Here is a 17,650-nt window from a genome sequence, read left to right as displayed (position 1 = left end):
TGGGTTGTTGGCTGAAAGGGGACATTTCTGTAGCTGTGCTTGAGTGCTTGACACAACAGCTGAACATTGCTTTGGAACCAGACAGGAGGACCTTGGCCCAAGGATTTCAAAAAATTAAATTTCAGAGCACAAGTTACACTGAGAGGTAAAATGTGACAGGAGGAGGTGTCAGGCTGGTGAAGTCCATTCACAGGCACACCTATCCATTCAGCAAGTCATTGTCTATGCTTCTGCACCAAAACTGCCCAGATAATCCACCTGAATTAAATATAAACCTGTATTTAGGCACCCAAACTAAATCCACTTTATTGCTGGAAACAATTACCACCTCAGGTCAATCACAAAAAAAAAAATTTTCTTACTTGAATACAGACAAAGTTTGAAAGATTTAAGGTTATTTATAATTTTCAGCTCACTTTTTTGTGTTTCAGTAATCACCCAAGACCCAGAGCTGCAATCCTAATTAAAGGCAATTCCATGACCCACGATGGGAGGATGAACTTTCAGAGCCAAATCTTGATTATACCAAAAAAACCCCAAAACCAGGGAAGGAATTTCCCAGATATCCCAGGTATTGTTGCTCACACAACATCCCAGGGCTCATGTGCTTCTGTCAGGCTCTTCCCCATTTTCCACCCTGAGTTAAATCAAGGCCCCAGTGACAGCACTGGAATTCCTGAACAGGTGAGACAAATTCTTTCCTTAAAAACCAACATAAGTCAAAGTCTTCATAAATTCTAGGTTCTTCCTGGGGTGGTGAAGATTTCTCTCCCAAAGCACAAGTGAGACCATATGCAGAACAAAACTATTTTTTCCTATGGAAATTTCATAGACCTGGCTCAAGATCAAGCATTTCCCACTACTGGTGCAATGTTTTTTATGGAGTGAAAGAGAGAAAAATCCAGGGGGGGTTTAAAAAGGCACAGCTTGAAAAACAACCACATGAATTCCCATTCCACAGGCCCTGCAGCCTGGCACTGACCCCACTTAGCACAAGGGTAAAGGGGATTTTTTGACTTTCTGATCTTGTCAAGCTCTTCCTTCCAGGCTCTCCTCAGAGGCCAAACAGAGCACAAAACTGGAGTGAGGAGCTCACTCGTGAAGCTGAGACTGGACAAAGAAATTCAGGACAAAGTTGTTTCAAAGGCCTGTAATTAAGCATTCCAAGGGAATCCTATTCAATAATTACCTGCTGTACAAGGACCTGGCAGCACTCACATTTCCACAAGACAACAACACACAAAGCTACTCCCACAGCAGCACAGGTGCACAAAATGGACGTGTCTGATCCACGTTCCCCTGCACCTGAGGTACCTTGAACTCCACATCTTACCACATGTTCTGAAGGGAAAACTGAATTTTAGGAAGGTTAAAGCCCCCAAATCAGGAGCTGTTGTGTAAAGGACACAGGAATCTGTGTGGTCTGGACTGGTTCCCTGCATGTCAGCTCCTCAGACCAGGCTTTTTTGAAATGCAGCTCCAAATTTTGGATGCTCAATTTGCAACATCTGAAACTTGATTTCTCAAAATTAATAACTATGAAAAGTCCCAATTACAGCCAGTCAGAGCTCCAACCAAGCAGGCAGTACACAGAGAAATATTTGAAGGTGACCTTGATTTCTTAAGGTCACTAAGACAAAGGAATGAATTTATGCTCCCAGTGACAGAGTGTTCTTGTCACAGGCTGTGGGGTCATGGGGTTTCAACACACTTCTGAGAGCACAAGGGGGAATTTAGGTGGCAACCACAGCAACTGTCCTGAGCTGGATTCCCAGAGGAACAGCTCTGGCTGAATCCTCCAAAACCAAACCTAAAGAATGAGACTTCACAGCTGAGATCTTGTAAAATTAATTACACAACTTACACAAGGCTTTGTTCAAATATTTTTTTCTCTTATTAACTGCATCTAAGATCTATTTCACATGCCCAAAACCTTAAAAAATGGTAATCCATAATCATCATCCATCATCAGTTTGTTTATGGATTATGTTGATTTATAGGGTGTTGTTTTAAAGATGAATTGGTTAAAGGTAAAAGTTGTTATTATTTATTTCTAAAATTAGTTCTTTTTTGGGAATAGAGATTTTTTTGGGCAGGGTATAGGATTTCTTTGTTTAAATTTTTTATGGGATTGTAGTTATATACATTAACCAATAAATCTTAAAATTAAAAAAAAGTGTTAATTAGCGAACCAAAACCACTACACAAAAATTAATATTTCCACTCAGCTTCAAACTAAAACCACCACAATCATCTTCATGATGATTTCATCATCATCATCATCATCCTTTCACACTACCAGCTGTGATTTCAGCTCAGCAACATCCTGGTTGAATGATCAAATTTAAAATTGGTCATTTTTGGTTTTACCTGAGTTGGAGATTTTCCCGTTGTCAGCCGTGCCTGCATTTCCTGGAGCCACAAACACGTGTTTGACGTGGGGGGACTGGGCCAGCTTCCAGGCCAGGGCGTGCTCCCGGCCCCCGCTGCCGATCACCAGCACCCGCTCTGCCATGGCCCTGCAGGACACAGGAAAACACCTGGAATCAGCTGGGGAACGTGGGCAGAGCAAGAGCTTCAGGGACCATGGAGTGCTGGAGAACTTCAGCAGATACACACTAAACCCCCACGGCTGAGCTGACCCAGGGCTGATGGCAGGAACCCGTCAGGAAAACCATCCTGGGCCCGACTGGAAACTGCTCCCACTGACACAGAAATCTGGGAGAGAGGAAAAAACCCTGCTGTGTGACCAGGCTGGGATTTGCAGCCTAGAGAATCAGACTCCCAGGATGGTTTGGGTTGGAAAGGACCTTGAAGCCCATCCAGTGCCAGCCCTGCCATGGCAGGGACACCTTCCACTGTGCCAGGCTGCTCCAAGCCCCAGTGTCCAGCCTGGCCTGGGACAGGGATGGGGAGTCCACAGCTGCTCTGAGCAACAATTCCTTGGAGAATCCAACCCTGCAATGGTCAGAGCCCTTCTGATGCACCCACAGGATGAACACAGAGTGTTTGGAGCTGGATGAGGCTGTTCAAGAGATTTTAGAGGCAATGACTGAAAAGCTCTGAACACCTCATGGAAAGGAAAGGCTCTAAGCAATGAGACAAGACAGTAACTTCCAGCTTGGGAGAGAACAACCCCAAGGCCAGCAATAGGTGGAATTGATAAAGGAGCTCACTCCCACAAGGTGGAGTGGGGTATCCACTGCACTCTCCCATTGCAGTGAGGTTTGGAAAAACACATGGACAATGTGCTGGCCAGTGGGAGAATGGTGCTCACGTCATCCCTGGGTGTGCACAGCCAGCTTACGCACGTGGGGCTCACAGCAAAAGCACAGCGTGTTCTCTGAGAGCCAGGAAACCTCTGCTCCCTGACATTCACTGCCCTGGGTACTCTCACTTATTGACTGGTGGAAGAGTTCACCTGCACTGACAAAACCCAGCAGAATTCAGAAAACAGGGAGGGAAGGATCCAGGAAGGATTCCAGGAAGGAAGGAAGGACATCTTTTATAAACTAATTATGTATGTCCTTATTTTGAGCTAAAATAATAGTTTGGTTTGGGTTGGGAGGGACCTTAAAGCTCATCCCATTCCAACCTGCCTACCATGGACAGGGACACCTCCCACTGTCCCAGGTGCTCCCAGCCCCAGTGCCCAGCCTGGCCTTGGGCACTGCCAGGGATCCAGGGGCAGCCCCAGCTGCTCTGGGCACCCTGGGCCAGGGCCTGCCCACCCTGCCAGGGAACAATTCCTCATGGCCAAGATCCCACCCAGCCCTGCCCTCTGGCACTGGCAGCCATTCCCTGGGTGCTGTCCCTGCAGGCCTTGTCCCCAGTCCCTCTGCAGCTCTCCTGGAGCCCCTGCAGGCCCTGCCAGGGGCTCTGAGCTCTCCCTGGAGCTGCTCCTGTCCAGGTGAGCACCCCCAGCTCTCCCAGCCTGGCTGCAGGGATCAGCTCCCATTCTCCCACTGCTGGGGGGAGGAACAGAACCCAGAGGAGGGTTCAGGCCAAAAGGAGCCACGAGTGGCCCTGGTGTAATCCCAGCACACACAACACAGAGCCAGGGTCACCCTCCTCACACCGCCGGTCACTGACCCGCACGTGGCCAGGGCCCGGGTGAGCTCAGAGCCCCCTGTGCAGGAGGGTAAGAGGGGGTGACAACAACACAAAATATATCTTAGGAAAGGGGAAAAAACCAAAACAAAACCCTGGAGATTTCTAAGGGAAAAGCAAAAATGATCCAAAGCAGATTTTCAGATGAGGCAGCGATGTGCCTTGTCCTCACATCAGCTGCTGCAGCTTGACTTGACTAAAGCTGCCCTGATGAGGCAAAATATCTGTATTAGGTAAAACATCCCAACAGAACAAAGTCAAAATAAACGTGGATAGAAGGATAAAATAGAGAAAATTAACACTGAGTTGTTTGCTATCAACTAAACACACCAGATCTAATATTTAATGTTAGTTCCATGCTGGGGGACACCAACAGGTTTCTAATCCAGTGTTAGACCAAATGTAGATATTGCAAAGATACAGAGGTGGTTTAATTATAAACCTCCATGATTACTTGCAATTAAAAAGCTCAGATTAGGCTAAAAATTACCAGTTATGATATAGATGTTTGGGAAACCCCATGATGATCAACTTCTTTATATTACAACCCAAGCAAGAAGGGAAAGTAAAGGAATGAGGGATACAACAAAGGGGTGAATTAGATGAATACAGCAATATAACAGTAAGGTAGAAGAGCATTGATCACACAGCAGGCAGCTGTCTCCTTGAAGTCAAACGAGCATTGCCAGTGGTATCCAGAGCCAGTGGCCACTAAACTGTCGTTTTTAAGGCAAAATTTATCAATAATAAGTTGAACTATACACAACATGATTTTCTGGAAAAAAAAATATTTAAAACTTTTAACTTTTAAAACGTTAAAAAATTTAAATTTTAAAACGTTAAAACTTGAAACCAGGATAATTTTAAACTACTCACTGTGTGCTATGTGTAGCAGGCTGAGGAGAGCAGGACTCAGGAGCTCAGAGGCACAAAGAGAGCAAAGATTGGCAGGCCCTGGTTAAAATGTCCCTGTCCCAACACTCCCGCCCCACTGATGAGCCTGCAGGCAGCCAATGGAAGGAACTCCAGCCCTTCCAGCTGGGAACAGGGCACAGAAGCTTCCCTACAAGTGCTCTAGGAGTCAGGGACAAAAGCTCTGCAGGACAGGAGCAACTTACCCTGTTGCTTCTAAACAGAGAAATAAATTCTGTCCCATCCCAGGTATTCTTTTTTTATAGTTAAAAACTGTTCATTACCCAGCTTGTGAACATTCTCTTTATATCTAAAAATCAGGATCTACACTTTTGCAATCAATAAAAATTAGTCTGTGTAATCAGCAGCATGATAAATAAGGGGTATGATGAGAATTATTATAGAATGTTTTGGGTTGGGAGAGACCTTTAAATCTCACCCCATCCCATCCCATCCCACCCCTGCCATGGCAGGGACACCTTCCACTGTGCCCAGTGTCCAGCCTGGCCTTGGGCACTGCCAGGGATCCAGGGGCAGCCCCAGCTGCTCTGGGCACCCTGGGCCAGGGCCTGCCCACCCTGCCAGGGAACAATTCCTCATTGCCAAGATCCCATCCAGCCCTGCCCTGCTTCATCCTAAGGCCCTTGTGAAATTCACACTCCACTAAGCCCACAGTGCTGATCAGCACAGCCTGACGACCCAGTGACACTGTGGCCACCTCAAGGGACTCACCATGATGGCAACTCACTCCAAGAGTCACCTCCTTCTCCTCCCTGAAGTAACACATTCTGGCACTACTGTCAGATGAAAGAATTCATCACATACAGGACAAAGCTTTCTGTGGGAGCAGTAAAAAGAACAAGCCATGTCTGCTATTGTCAAATAATATTTGATTATTTTATATCAAAATGTGAGTGAAGATTAGGTTTCACACATTTGTTTTGAAGCTCAGTGTTATTTGTGCATCCCACTATGGTATCCTAGCAACTTTTATTTAGGAATGTGGCTTGAGAAGAAGTTGTGGTGGCAGTGCCAGTTTAGGAGGCTCAGATGTAGCCATGGCAGCCTCTGCTTTATTTTACACTGACACTCAAAGATGTCATGGAGGCCACTCTGCTGCCCAACAGGACCTCACTTTAAAAATGAAGATCCCAAGAGGCAACATTCTTTTTTATTTTTATCACTAATCCAGCAGTCAAAAATTTGTTCCCTAAAGAGCTAAAGTCACTCACAAGGTAGATATTTACTCTGTGAGGATTATCACACCCCCAGGATTTTTGGAAGCAACATGTGAAATCCTTAAAGATTCCAAACCATCGGATGTCATTACCTTCTGCACCCATTGCCTGCTTTGGTAAAGAAGGAGGAGATGGACATTCAAAAGATGTTTTAAAGTGAAGATAAGAGACATTTCAGAAGAGGCTCTGTTGTTAGATCCTTATATGAAGTGAGAGCAGGAGAGAAGAAATGAGTTAATCACTCTGTGTGTCCAGGAGGAGAGGAGGTAAGGACAGAGTGGAGCCAAGGAGATTCCCAGAGCTTATCCTCGAGCATGTCAGGACAAAGTCAGCAGGCAGGAGCATCAGCTCAGAGACCTTTATCCTCACTGCAGGAAGGCAGCTGGGGCTCACCAACAAACCAGGGAACTCTTCCTCACCAGCAGGGCCTGTGGAGCAGAGAAAACCCAGTGAGGGAGGCAAACCCCACAGTCCTGAGAGCCCTCCCAGCCCAACCCCTGCACAGGACAGGCTCCAAACACAGGGAGCAGTGACAGGAGGCTACTCAGGTGCTGTCCCTTCCTCTGTCCCTTCCCAGGAACAGGAGCCACTGACCCTCCCAAACATACCCTGTGCACACACCTGGGGGTTACACTCAGCTCCTTGTCTGCTTTATGAACAGAACTCTCTAAGAAAACATAAACTCCTTTAGCAATTTATTCTCAGGTGTGATGCAAGATACCTAAATATTCAATCTCAGCTGGGTGGAGTATTTTAATAAGGCAATGCCTTTATCAGCCCACCTCAAACTACAGCAGGAAAGGTACAACTATGATCAGACCTCTGCACTCCAGCACAAACAGCAAACAACAGCTTCACACAGTGTATTTTTTTTTTTTTAATTAAGCTCCAGTGCTGTTGTTTTCCTCTGTGCTCTTCTGTGTCTTTGTTTGCCCAACACTGGGATTCAGGAAAACTCATGCAGGCATCCAAATTTTATTAGATCAAAAACATGGTCTTTGCCCAGAGTTTCTTAATTCAGGGCCAGGTTGGACAGGGCTTGGAGCAACCTGGTCTAGTGGAGGGTGTCCCTCAACAGAGCAAGGAGCTGGAACTGGATGAGCTCTGAGGTCCCTCCCAAGCCAGACCACCCTGGGAGGCAAAGAACTCCTACCCTTCTGAGAGCTGAGTCTGCAGAACAGCCCAGCACTTTCCCAAACACTACAGGCCCAAGCCCAGTGCCACTGTGAAGGCTCAAATCCACAATTTCCAGAGCTGGAGAGGAGCTCTCATCACTTGGCTTTGGACTAAAGGACAAGGTTCATTTTTCCTCTTGCAGTTAGGCAGGAGAAGAAAAATAATTCTCACAGGAGATAGATAAAAGCCCAAATTGGGAAGGCTGTGCAGTTCCCACCCCACTGAGGGCTGTGTGTTTCTGACCCTAGCAGTCTGAGCTGTTTATGAGTTTCAGGGTTTTTTTCATAGACTTATTAGATAAAACAGTCAAAAGGAGGGCTTGGAGAAGAAGCCAAACTTGCAGCTTGCTCCTCCCAACTTGAAACTTTCTCCTCTCAACTTCAATTCCCTCCTAGGATCCACCCTGCCATCCTTTCCTCAGCTCCCAAACTCACCCACAGCCAGGCTGTGTGGCCCCAAACCCCCGTGGGCTGAACCCAGCTCTTGTGCCCTCTGAATGAGCCTCTCTGCCCATCCTGAGTGCCCCCAGAGCCTGGCAGGCAGGAGGGGAGCTCCGAGCCAGCCTCCCCAGGGATGTGTGCCAGCTGCTGGCCCCCGTTCAGGTGGGGATGCGCAAGCTGCAGGTTCAGCGACTGCGGGTGCACGGGGCTGAGCTGCCCTCGCCCGGGCCAGCTCCCCATTGGTCCCACCCCAGCCTCTCCCCCTGCAGGCTCTCCTTCCCTCTCCTCCCGCCTGTGCCAAGGGATGTGGGCACCTGGAGCACGAGAGCAGTGCTGCAGAGCAGACACTGCGAGGGTAAGCAGGGCAGCACAGTGAGTGTGTCACTATGGATATATATACAGGAAATATTCCCAGCTGCTGAGCTGAGCCAGCTCCTGAGGGCTGAAGGATCACCACAGCCAGGACAAGGGAAGAGCAGCACAAGGCAGCCAGGGAGGCTGAGGGAGCAAACCCAGCTGTGCCCTCGGGTCAGCCCGATGGACGGAGGGACCAGGACACACTCAAGTTTGCATTCCCATTCCCACCTCCTGCCCCAGCCGGTCCCTGGTCCCAGGCAGGACACACCAGGGAACCAGGGGCTGTGGAGGGAAGACTGCAGACTCTCTCTGCATTTTTTCTCTGTGTGGCTCAGTTTCCAGAGGGAATTCACCGTGCCAAGTGTGAAGGCAGCTCTGAGGCACAACAATAAACAGCCATGGCAACCAAATCTGCAAAATGGCCAGAATCCCACAGGGGAAATGCAGGTTTAGGTTGGGGCACAATTAGGCTCATCCTGAAGGAAAAAAACACAGCCTTAGAAAACTTTTCACTTCCTCAGACTTCAACACATGAAGAGCTGCTTAAGTAGCTTGGAGGCCTCCAGAATCTGGTGGCAATTATTATTTTTAGTTAGAGCTTTGGGTTAAATAAGCTTCTTTTAACTCATGTGTTTTATTTAGGATAAATTCCCAGCTCTCACCTGGCTATATAGAATCATGAAAGGTCTGGGTTGGAAGGATACTTAAAGATCATCTTGTTTCACCTCCTGCTATTCAGTGCAGTGTAGAAAACAAAATAGAAGAAAAAAAGTCATTATTATGTGTCGTTCATGGCCCAAGCTGAAGCTCTGCCACACAGGCCCCTTGTGTCCAGGGGACAGCTGGATTTGGCATTTTTCTAGGCAAAACACTCCCTCAACTTTTGGTGCTAAAAATAAACAGGATAATAAACTTTTACAACCATCCCCCATAGTACTAAATTTGACACCTCAAGCAATGTAGGATGCTGGCAGTGCTCAGAGTTTTGTACCATGACGGTGGAGTACAACTCTTGAAATGCACTTTCTGTGTTACCCTTTCAGCTATATACCCAAAACAGTAGCATAAGTATCAACTATGCTCATTAATTCCAACAGCTACTGGATAAATTTTAAAAAATGCTTAAAAAGTTGGTAAGCCCCCAACTTTGCAAACAGCAGGGAAAGAATTCAAGTGAATCAAAGTCCAAACCCAGAGACGAAATATTTACTTACTTCAAGTAAATATTTCACCACTTTGGCTGTGAAGGCCAGGCCGTGACAGGATTGCTATGAGGGCTGCGATAGACGAGTAATGCCATGGCTGACTCTCACAATTCAAATGCAAATACCATGTATATTTGTTAGGAGAAGTTTTATAGATTTATAGTTCTGTTTTACCCCCCTTGTGTTGTTATCAGGGGGTGGCCTGGGTTTGGGACATCTGGGAGGGTGGCATTGTTGCTATGGCAAGAGCTGGCATCCAATTGAGATTTAAGGAAATGATCTCCATCACTGGACAGGGAAGGAGGAGTCAATGGGCTGAGCTTTGGGAGGGGCCAAAGGGTTCAAAGCACATGGCGGGGAAAAAATCTTTTGCTCCCTGCCCCGTAATATTCAGTCTTCTGTTGTATTTTGATAAAACTTTAATAAACCTTTTAAATTTTTGAAAGTGGGTAGCATTTCTCACCAGGCCAAGCTGTGATGGGGATTCCAAGAGGGCCATGCCATGAGGGCCATGCCAGGAGAGGATTTGCCATGAAGGGGATGCTGTGAGGGCCATGCCCTGAGGGTACTGCTGTGGGGGCCAAGCCATGAGGAGACTGCCATGAGGGCCAAGCCATGACTGGGATGCCATGAGGAGGGTGCCATGAGGGCATCTGCCATGAAGGAGATGCCATGAGGGCCATGCCCTAAGGGTACTGAGGTGGGGGCTATGCTGTGGGGGCTAAGCCATGAGGAGACTGCCATGAGGGCCAAGCCATGACCGGGATGTCATGAGGGGGGTGCCATGAGGGGGATGCTGTGAGAGCATTTGCCATGAAGGGGATGCCCTGAGGGCCATGCCCTGAGGGTACTGAGGTGGGGGCTATGCTGGGAGCACCAAGCCATGAGGGGGATGCCATGAGGGCCAAGCCATGAGGGGGATACTGTGAGGGCATTTGCACAAAGGGGATGCCCTGAGGGTACTGCTGTGGCGGCTATGCTGTGAGCGCCAAGCCATGAGGAGACTGCCATGAGGGCCAAGCTATGAGGGGAGTGCTATGAGGGGGGTACCCGTGAGAGCATTTGCCATGAAGGGGATGCCCTGAGGGTACTGCTGTGGGGGCTATGCTGTGAGCACCGAGCCATGAGGAGACTGCCATGAGGGCCAAGCCATGACCGGGATGCCATGAGGGGGGTGCCTTGAGGGCCACGCCGTGAGGGCATTTGCCCTGAAGAGCGGGGATGCCCCACGAGGAGCGTCCCGCCATTTTGCGGTGCGGGCACGGCGCACACGGCCCCCGGCCGCCCCCCGCGCCCCCAGCCCAGCGCGGGCAGCGCGGGGCCACCGGCAGCGCCGGGACAGCGGCAGCCACGCAGCCGAGGGAACCGCGGCTCCTGCACGCTTCCAGCGCGGCTCGGGAACTTACTGTGCTCCAGAGGGCATCCGAGCGTGGAAAGAAATACTCCGGAAATACAACACCAAGCGAGCACCGCGGGGGGAGGAGGGACGGAAACCTGTGAGCAGTGGCTCGGCGGGGCCATCCGGAGTTTCCTTTAGAACAGAAATCCCTGAAGTCTAGGGCGATGAGGCGGGTGGAGAAAGGGAGAGAGGCGGCCCAAAGACCTTAGGGATGCCCACGTTGTTTTTACTTTATCCATCGCCTCAGGGGCTGAGGGTGGTGGTCTGTGAGGGCTGTGCAAAGGTGGGGTTTGTCTCTACATCCCCTGAAATACCACATCCTTGGTTTGTCCCACATTTGAACTTTTTGCTTTATGAAGCCAAAGAATATTAGTCTTTGGTTTAGTCTAATTTAGCATTACAGTTGTGCTACAATACTGTTAATAAAACAAAATTTAATCCACAGTTTTCCTCCCTTCAACAGCTGTAACGTGAAAACATCACTGTTCTTTGTAAAATACCTTAGGAAATAAGGTTTAATGTTATTTTTTGCATATTTAAGCACCAGACCAGACTCCTACTTTGAAAGGGAAGAGTTGCACAAATAAATGTTCTAAGTAGTATTGATAATTGTAGCAGAACTACTATTACTAATGTAATACTTATATATTACTAATGCTACTAATTGAACATTACCAGCAACAATCACTGGTCTTGACAAAATGAAAGTAAAATATTTAATTAATCTGAAAACCATCTGACACTGAAACTGAATAAAAGAGTTTAAATAAAGGGAGTTTATGCAGCCAGCAGAGATGGGGAGAGTAAGAACAGTTATTTTCCCATAGCGCTGTGGATCCTCATGTGTACAAGGAGAGACTTCTTGTAATTATCAGATTAGTTTTGTTTGTAAGGAGTCAGAGGGAAACATGCAGCACACACTAAAGTCCTTCTCTGGCCTTTTTGGGGAACCTTTTTCATGTTTCTGACATGCCTGGTTGAGACAAGGCCATTTGCATCAGCTGAATCTAAATATATCTGAAATTGTCCAACTGAAACATTTTCAGCCTTTATTTTGATATCAAAAATTACATAGTGTTCTACCAGTAAATCTAACATGTATTAATGTGAGCATGGCATAAACAGGTAAAAGGACTTCTTAACTTCTGTAACTACTTTAAATGCAATAAATCAAGTGTGACATAGAAGTAAGCAAATTGATCCAAGTCTCTGATTCATTTTCTTCTCCAAAGTCAGTATTAAGGCAGATCAGCAGGACATAGTGAAGAATTATGCTGATTTTAAGGGGTCTTGCAAGTGATCATTAAACAATATTGACGGTGAAAATTATTAGACCAGAGTAATTAAACAGTTTTACTTGGGTTTTCACAGAATCCCAGGATGGCTTGGGTTTGAAGGGACCTTAAAAACCATTTAGTAATTACCATGAGCAAGGATGCCACTCACCAGATCAGGTTTGGAGGTATTTTAAATTTATTTCAGGTCAAGTAACTCCCCTAAGTTACTACTACAGAAACTGTGTGTGGGGAGAGTTCCAGCCGTAGGATTATTCGGTTTTACAGCCTGTTTGAACAGCCACATTATTAAAATTTGATTTGATTAAGGCATCATGGGCAGCACTGAGGGGGTCCCCAGGGTGGCTGTACTCCGGACAAACTCATTTCTGTGCGTTCCATCACCGCCAGAAAAGCTCCGACTTTCTCAGGCGGGCAAAAGGCGCACTTTATTTATCCACCTCCCTTCGGTTTCCCCCCTTTGTTCCTTTAATTTTCGCGGCCCCGCTGCCAGCCCCCGGAGCACATGTGCGTGTCACTGCCGGGCGGAGGGGGAGGGAGGGAGCGCGGGCGGGCGCCTCTCGCATGGAGCCGGGGCTGAGGGCCCCGTGGTGATGCAGCAGCAGCCGCAGCACCGCCCGTGTGCGGGCAGAGCCCCCTGAGAGCCGCAGCCCGCCCGGAGCACACGCGGGGCTCGGCCCCGCTCCATGGGCACCGATGGAATCGCTCCCGATCGCAGCCGCCGGCGCCGCGCCTCAGCCCGCCATGGCCTCGGCCGGGTAAGCAGCGGCCGCCGCGGGGACTCCGGCGGGGACTCCGGCGGGGACTCCGGCGGCGCCGGGGAAGGGCTTGCGGGAGCGCGGGGGGACGGGACTGGCGGTCGTGGCCGCCGCGGTGCCTTTTCCTGCCCTCCGCGGGGCCGCGGGGGCTCGGACGCGGCGTACGGGGCGCGAGAGGGGCCGCGAGCGGTGGCGGCGGCGGGGCGGTGTGTCTGTGTGGGGAAGGGGTCTGCGTGAGGCGGCGGTGTGGGCGCGGAGCGCCGGGGACTGGTTTAATGCTTTCACTACGGGACGGGGACGCGCTCGGGGCGGCTTTGCCGGTGGCGGCGGCGGCAGGCGCGGAGCGCGGGGGGGCGGCGGGAGCGCCACAACATGGCGGCGGCGGCTGAGGGGACACGAGACCTTCCTCCCCCCCCGCCGGAACCCGCCGCTGCTCTATGGCCCGTGCGCCGCGCTAGAGCGGCTGTTCGCAGCCGCACGCCGCCTCGGCCAATGGCGACAGGGCTTACAGCGAACGCAGCCAATCGCGAACGGGGCTTACAGCGGGGACGTCAGCGCGCGCCCGGGGCCGCGGTGCACTGTGGGATGCTGGAGGCCTCGCGTCGGGGCAGGAAGGAAGGGGGGGTGTCATGGCGACGAATATCGAGCAGATCCTTCGGTCCTTTGTGGTCAGCAAATTCCGGGAGATCCAGGAGGAGCAGCAGCAGCAGCACGGCGGGTAACGGGGCGGTGGGGAGAGGCGGGGAAGGACACGGGGCGGAGAGAGACGGGCCGCGGCCTGAGGGTCGTGTCGGCGGCAACATGGCGGGGCCGAGGGGGTCGCGGCCGAGCGGGTGCCCTGAGGGAGACACGGCCCGGGGGCCGAGAGAAGACGGTGGGGGGACGCGTCCACCCGCTCTCTCCCCGGTTTCGGTGCTGTCCTCCCGTAGGGGCAGGCGCCTGTTTGGTTTGTCTGATTTGCGGCTAAATTTGCCGAGTTTATCTCGTAAAAGAAGTAAAGCCTTGGTAAGAGCAAGGAAAAGCTGGAAGAGAGCGCGTTGCGTGTATTTATTTTGAGGAGGAAACCCCTACAAGGCCGTACGAGCACGGGAGATGTGGCATATTCCAGAATGTGGTTTTTTCCCCTTGCGTCTCAACCTCAGCAGTCACAGTGTCGGGGCTGAATAAGTGAGAATTTATCCAAAGGCAGAGTTTTCCCTAAGCGCACGCCTTTTTTAGGGGGCTGGAATACTGTTCTGAAGAGCTGGATATAATAAATGTATGTGAACGACAAAAAATGTCCAAAAAATTGCTCAAAACCGCTTGTGTTAAATTGATTCTTTTATTATTTTTTTTGATTAGTGCAAATGTGGAAGGGCAGCCCAATGGTGACACGATCCCGGCTGAGCAGGCCGGGCCTTCCGAAGCCTCTGGAGCTGCTGGGAGTTGTCAGAGTGATCAGATAGTGCAGAAAATAGAGGAAGTGCTCTCTGGAGCCCTCGGGACAGAGCTGCAGTGCAATCCAGGTAATAAAACTTCCTCTGGCAAATCTCTTCTTGGTAAGAAGGTTGTGACTGTGCCTGAAATGGAATCAGATTTATAGAGATGAAAATGTGCTTCCTGGGGCTGCTCCTCTGGCAAGTTGTGCATTAAATGTGGTTAAATATTTTTCCTTACTGTGCTTTTACATCCAGAGGTGGCCTGAGAAATACATAATTTAAAAATTGAGCTGGTTATATGTAACATTGGTATGAGGAAAAGTTGGAGTTTATTCTTTCCAGTGCTGAAACAGATAAATATTTTCCATTTGTATGCATATATGTGTCCATAAGTTCTGCATTATTTTATATATATCTACTCCAGGGTCACTGAACTGTTCTTTGTACCAAAGCTGATGCTGATAGAAGCAGTTTCTGCTTTGAGTTGGTTTTCAGGATTATTTTGAAAGAACATTTATTACAAAACAGATCTGTCATGAACTGTTTAGTCGAAAGATGATTTGCTGTTATAAAGTGTAGGTAATTACATTGCAGTCTTGCAAAGGGATTTTGATGTGTCAGTCTCAGACCTTGAATAAATTACTAGGTTTTTTTAAGGCTAAAAAGTCACATTTGAGTGTCCCCTCTTGTGGGACTGGTGCTAATTATAAGATTTCTGACTGTGGAGGGTTGGTGAGGTGATGAAAGCTGTAATTACTGCATTTCTCATTTTTGGGAGTTCAAACACAGGTGACTGCAGTGTGCTGGGTGAGTACAGTTCTAGAGGCAGCACAGAAAAAGTTTTCATTTCAGTGATTCTGCTGGCAGGAGTTTGGGATTGCTTTGGGGCTTTTTGCTCAGTGGTTTGTGTACCTTGAGCATTTTCAAGTTTTTAATTTATGCTGTAGGAGCAGCACTTCAGGGTGACATGGGGAAGTTTGGGTCGGTGCTTAGTTGGTGGGTGGTTTTTGCTGGTTTTGTTTGGTGATGTGATTTTTATTTGATGTGATTTTTATTTGTTTATTTTTTGTTGTTTTCTTGTGTGGAGGACTGAGGCAAGTTCACATGGTAATAAAGAAGTGAGAGGTGTTAACTTTTAAGTCAGTAAACTTACCTGTGGCTAACATTCCCACTGTCCATCTCCAAAAAGGAGTTGGACAAGAGGCATTATCTGATTATCTCAATCTAATGAATTATCTTTGCAGAAAAGTTCATTTTATAGAATCCCAGAATATCCTGAGCTGGAGGGACCCCAGGGATCCCCCAGTGCCAGCCCTGCCCTGCCCAGAGCCCAGCAAGCCCAGCCTGGGCATCCCTGGCAGCGCTGGCCAAAGGCTCCTGGAGCTGTGGCAGCCTCGGGGCCGTGCCCATTCCCTGGGCAGCCTGGGCAGTGCCAGCACCCTCTGGGCAAGAACCTTGCCCTGCTCTGCAGCCTGAGCTGGCCTGGCCCAGCCCCAGGCGCTCCCTGGTGCTGTCCCTGTCCCAGAGCAGAGCTCGGAGCTGTCCCTGCGCTGCCCCTCGGGAGGAGCTGCAGCCCCGGGGAGCTCTGAGCTCAGGCTGCTCCAGCCTGGGCTGCCCAGGGCACCTCGGGGGGCCCTCCCGACCCTTCCCCACCATTTTCTTGTCCCTCCTGGTTGCCAGGGCACTCCTGACTCAGCTCCAGCTGGCCATGGACCAGGACCCCCAGGGCCCTTCCCACAGCTGCTCTCCATCCACACAGCCAGGGTTGCCCAGTCCAGCACTTCCCCTGTTAAACTCCACACAGCTGGGGATTGCCAATCTCTGATTTGGTGAGGTCTTTCTGCAGGGCTTCTCTGCCCTCAGGAGGGTAAACAGCTCCTCACCATTTAGTGTCCTCAGCAGAGTAATTATCCCTTCGAGTCCTGGGCTCAGGTTGTTAGTAAAGATGCTGAAGAGAACTGGGCTGAGAATGGAGCCCTGCAGAACCCCACTAGTGCCTGTTGGGCAGTCAGTGGCACCAGCAGTGTGACTGGTGTCAGCCCCATGTCACCCCAGTCACTGTCACCATTGGTGCCCAACCCCTGGGCCAGTTGCTCACCCACTGAGTTCTCCATCTGTGGGCTGGACATTTTGTCCCTAAATTTGACTCTCCTTCACTGTTCTCTCTCAATGCATTCAAAGCAACGTTGGTGCAAAAACTATTTCTAAGTTGCTTATCCCATAAGTATGTACCTGGTATATTTGTTGTGGAATCCCAAGTCACATTCATTTAATAGTATTGCAGTTACCAAATGCTTTTGCAGGATTTTGGATACTGGAAAGTAGTGAGCTTTGGGATCACAGATTCCAATTGGAGGGTCTGTGTTACTGCCCTGGCCTGCATAAATAGAATCATTGAAAGGAACATGCAAGCAGACTGCAATGTACAGCTCATATTTCACAGAAATCCCAGCAAGTTGCCTTTAATGAAGTGTCTTTCTCCTGAAAACATGGCACTGGGGCTCCAGAAGGGCAAGAACCTCACAAAGGTTAAATCCAGAGGGAGGTGGGGTTACAGAATTAAAAGGTGGTGATGGAAATCCCAGACTCCCTCTTTCCCTTCCCCATCAGTGATTTGCTTGTCCCCACAGTCATCTGAATTTGTTACTTTCCTTTGGAAGCAAACACTCTCAGAGGAACATGCAGCTTAGCAGCTGCAGTCCTGCCTGTCCCAGTAGCTGTTCCAGCCTGCAGTGTCTTAAAGTGGGTTTGGGACTGGGGGCATGGATGCTCTTTTCCCAAATTTGTTAGACCCTTGTAAGTAATTCGGTCAGTAAATACCCAGGGAATTTCTAACACAGCAGCAGCACTGGACTCACTCAGGGGTTAAAGCACAGCAGCTGAGAGAGGCTGCTCAGGTCTCATAGCATAAGTCCCCAGTTTGGTAATTGTTTGGGAAATGGGAATTCTTGTTTATGTTCCATGTGCACCATTGGGGGTTTGGAAGCACATCTCCAGCCTGCAGTTAGAAGGTGCTGCCCCACTGAGTGTGTGTGGTGGGACATGCACCCCCTGTGCCCTCTCAGGTGATTCCCCACCTGCAGAGCTGCCCCAGGCCTGGGCCCAGCCCAGGGAGGAGCTGGAGCTGCTGCAGAGAGCCCAGAGGAGGCTCCAGGATGGGCAGAGGGATGGAGCAGCTCTGCTGGGAGGAAAGGCTGGCACAGCTGGGATTGTTCACCTGCACAGGAGAAGCTTTGGGCTGAGCTCAGGGTGGCCTTGCAGGGCCTGCAGGAGCCCCAGGAAAGCTGGAGAGAGACAATTTCCAGGGGATGCAGGGACAGGACATAGGGGAGTCATAAAATG

At 49.5% G+C, this 17,650-nt stretch overlaps 2 protein-coding genes across 13 annotated transcripts in view; one reads left to right on the top strand and one right to left on the bottom strand.

Moving 5' to 3' along the window:
- The window catches only part of GART (phosphoribosylglycinamide formyltransferase, phosphoribosylglycinamide synthetase, phosphoribosylaminoimidazole synthetase), a 36,187-nt gene extending 25,179 nt beyond the window's left edge, over positions 1 to 11,008 (bottom strand). The window contains exons 1-5 of one of the 9 annotated variants that reach the window (XM_071430090.1): positions 10,845 to 10,877; positions 8,896 to 8,961; positions 6,353 to 6,688; positions 5,755 to 5,860; positions 2,371 to 2,519 (exon numbers count right to left, since the gene is read on the bottom strand). In XM_071430090.1, the coding sequence (XP_071286191.1) occupies positions 2,371 to 2,515 (145 nt within the window). In that variant the 5' untranslated portion in view covers positions 2,516 to 2,519; positions 5,755 to 5,860; positions 6,353 to 6,688; positions 8,896 to 8,961; positions 10,845 to 10,877. Of the gene's footprint in view, positions 1 to 2,370; positions 2,520 to 5,754; positions 5,861 to 6,352; positions 6,689 to 8,895; positions 8,962 to 10,844 lie in introns of those variants that run through there. The other 8 variants (XM_071430093.1, XM_071430095.1, XM_071430089.1 and 5 more) reach the window with 8 other exon arrangements.
- Positions 11,009 to 12,659: 1,651 nt separating this feature from the next.
- Positions 12,660 to 17,650, top strand: part of SON (SON DNA and RNA binding protein) — a 37,840-nt gene continuing 32,849 nt past the window's right edge. For 3 of the 4 annotated variants that reach the window (XM_071430067.1, XM_071430065.1, XM_071430068.1), the window contains exons 1-2: positions 13,451 to 13,608; positions 14,232 to 14,395. In XM_071430067.1, coding sequence (XP_071286168.1) covers positions 13,520 to 13,608; positions 14,232 to 14,395 — 253 coding nt within the window. In that variant the 5' untranslated portion in view covers positions 13,451 to 13,519. Of the gene's footprint in view, positions 12,891 to 13,450; positions 13,609 to 14,231; positions 14,396 to 17,650 lie in introns of those variants that run through there. The other variant, XM_071430066.1, reaches the window with a different exon arrangement.

This window comes from Agelaius tricolor, unplaced genomic scaffold (genome assembly GCF_023055355.1).
Source record: "Agelaius tricolor isolate 1412-34295 unplaced genomic scaffold, bAgeTri1.0.p SCAF_7, whole genome shotgun sequence".
NCBI lineage: Eukaryota > Metazoa > Chordata > Aves > Passeriformes > Icteridae > Agelaius > Agelaius tricolor.
The sequence above is the reverse complement of the archived record's forward strand: the minus strand, read 5'-3'. Positions and strand labels throughout refer to the sequence as shown.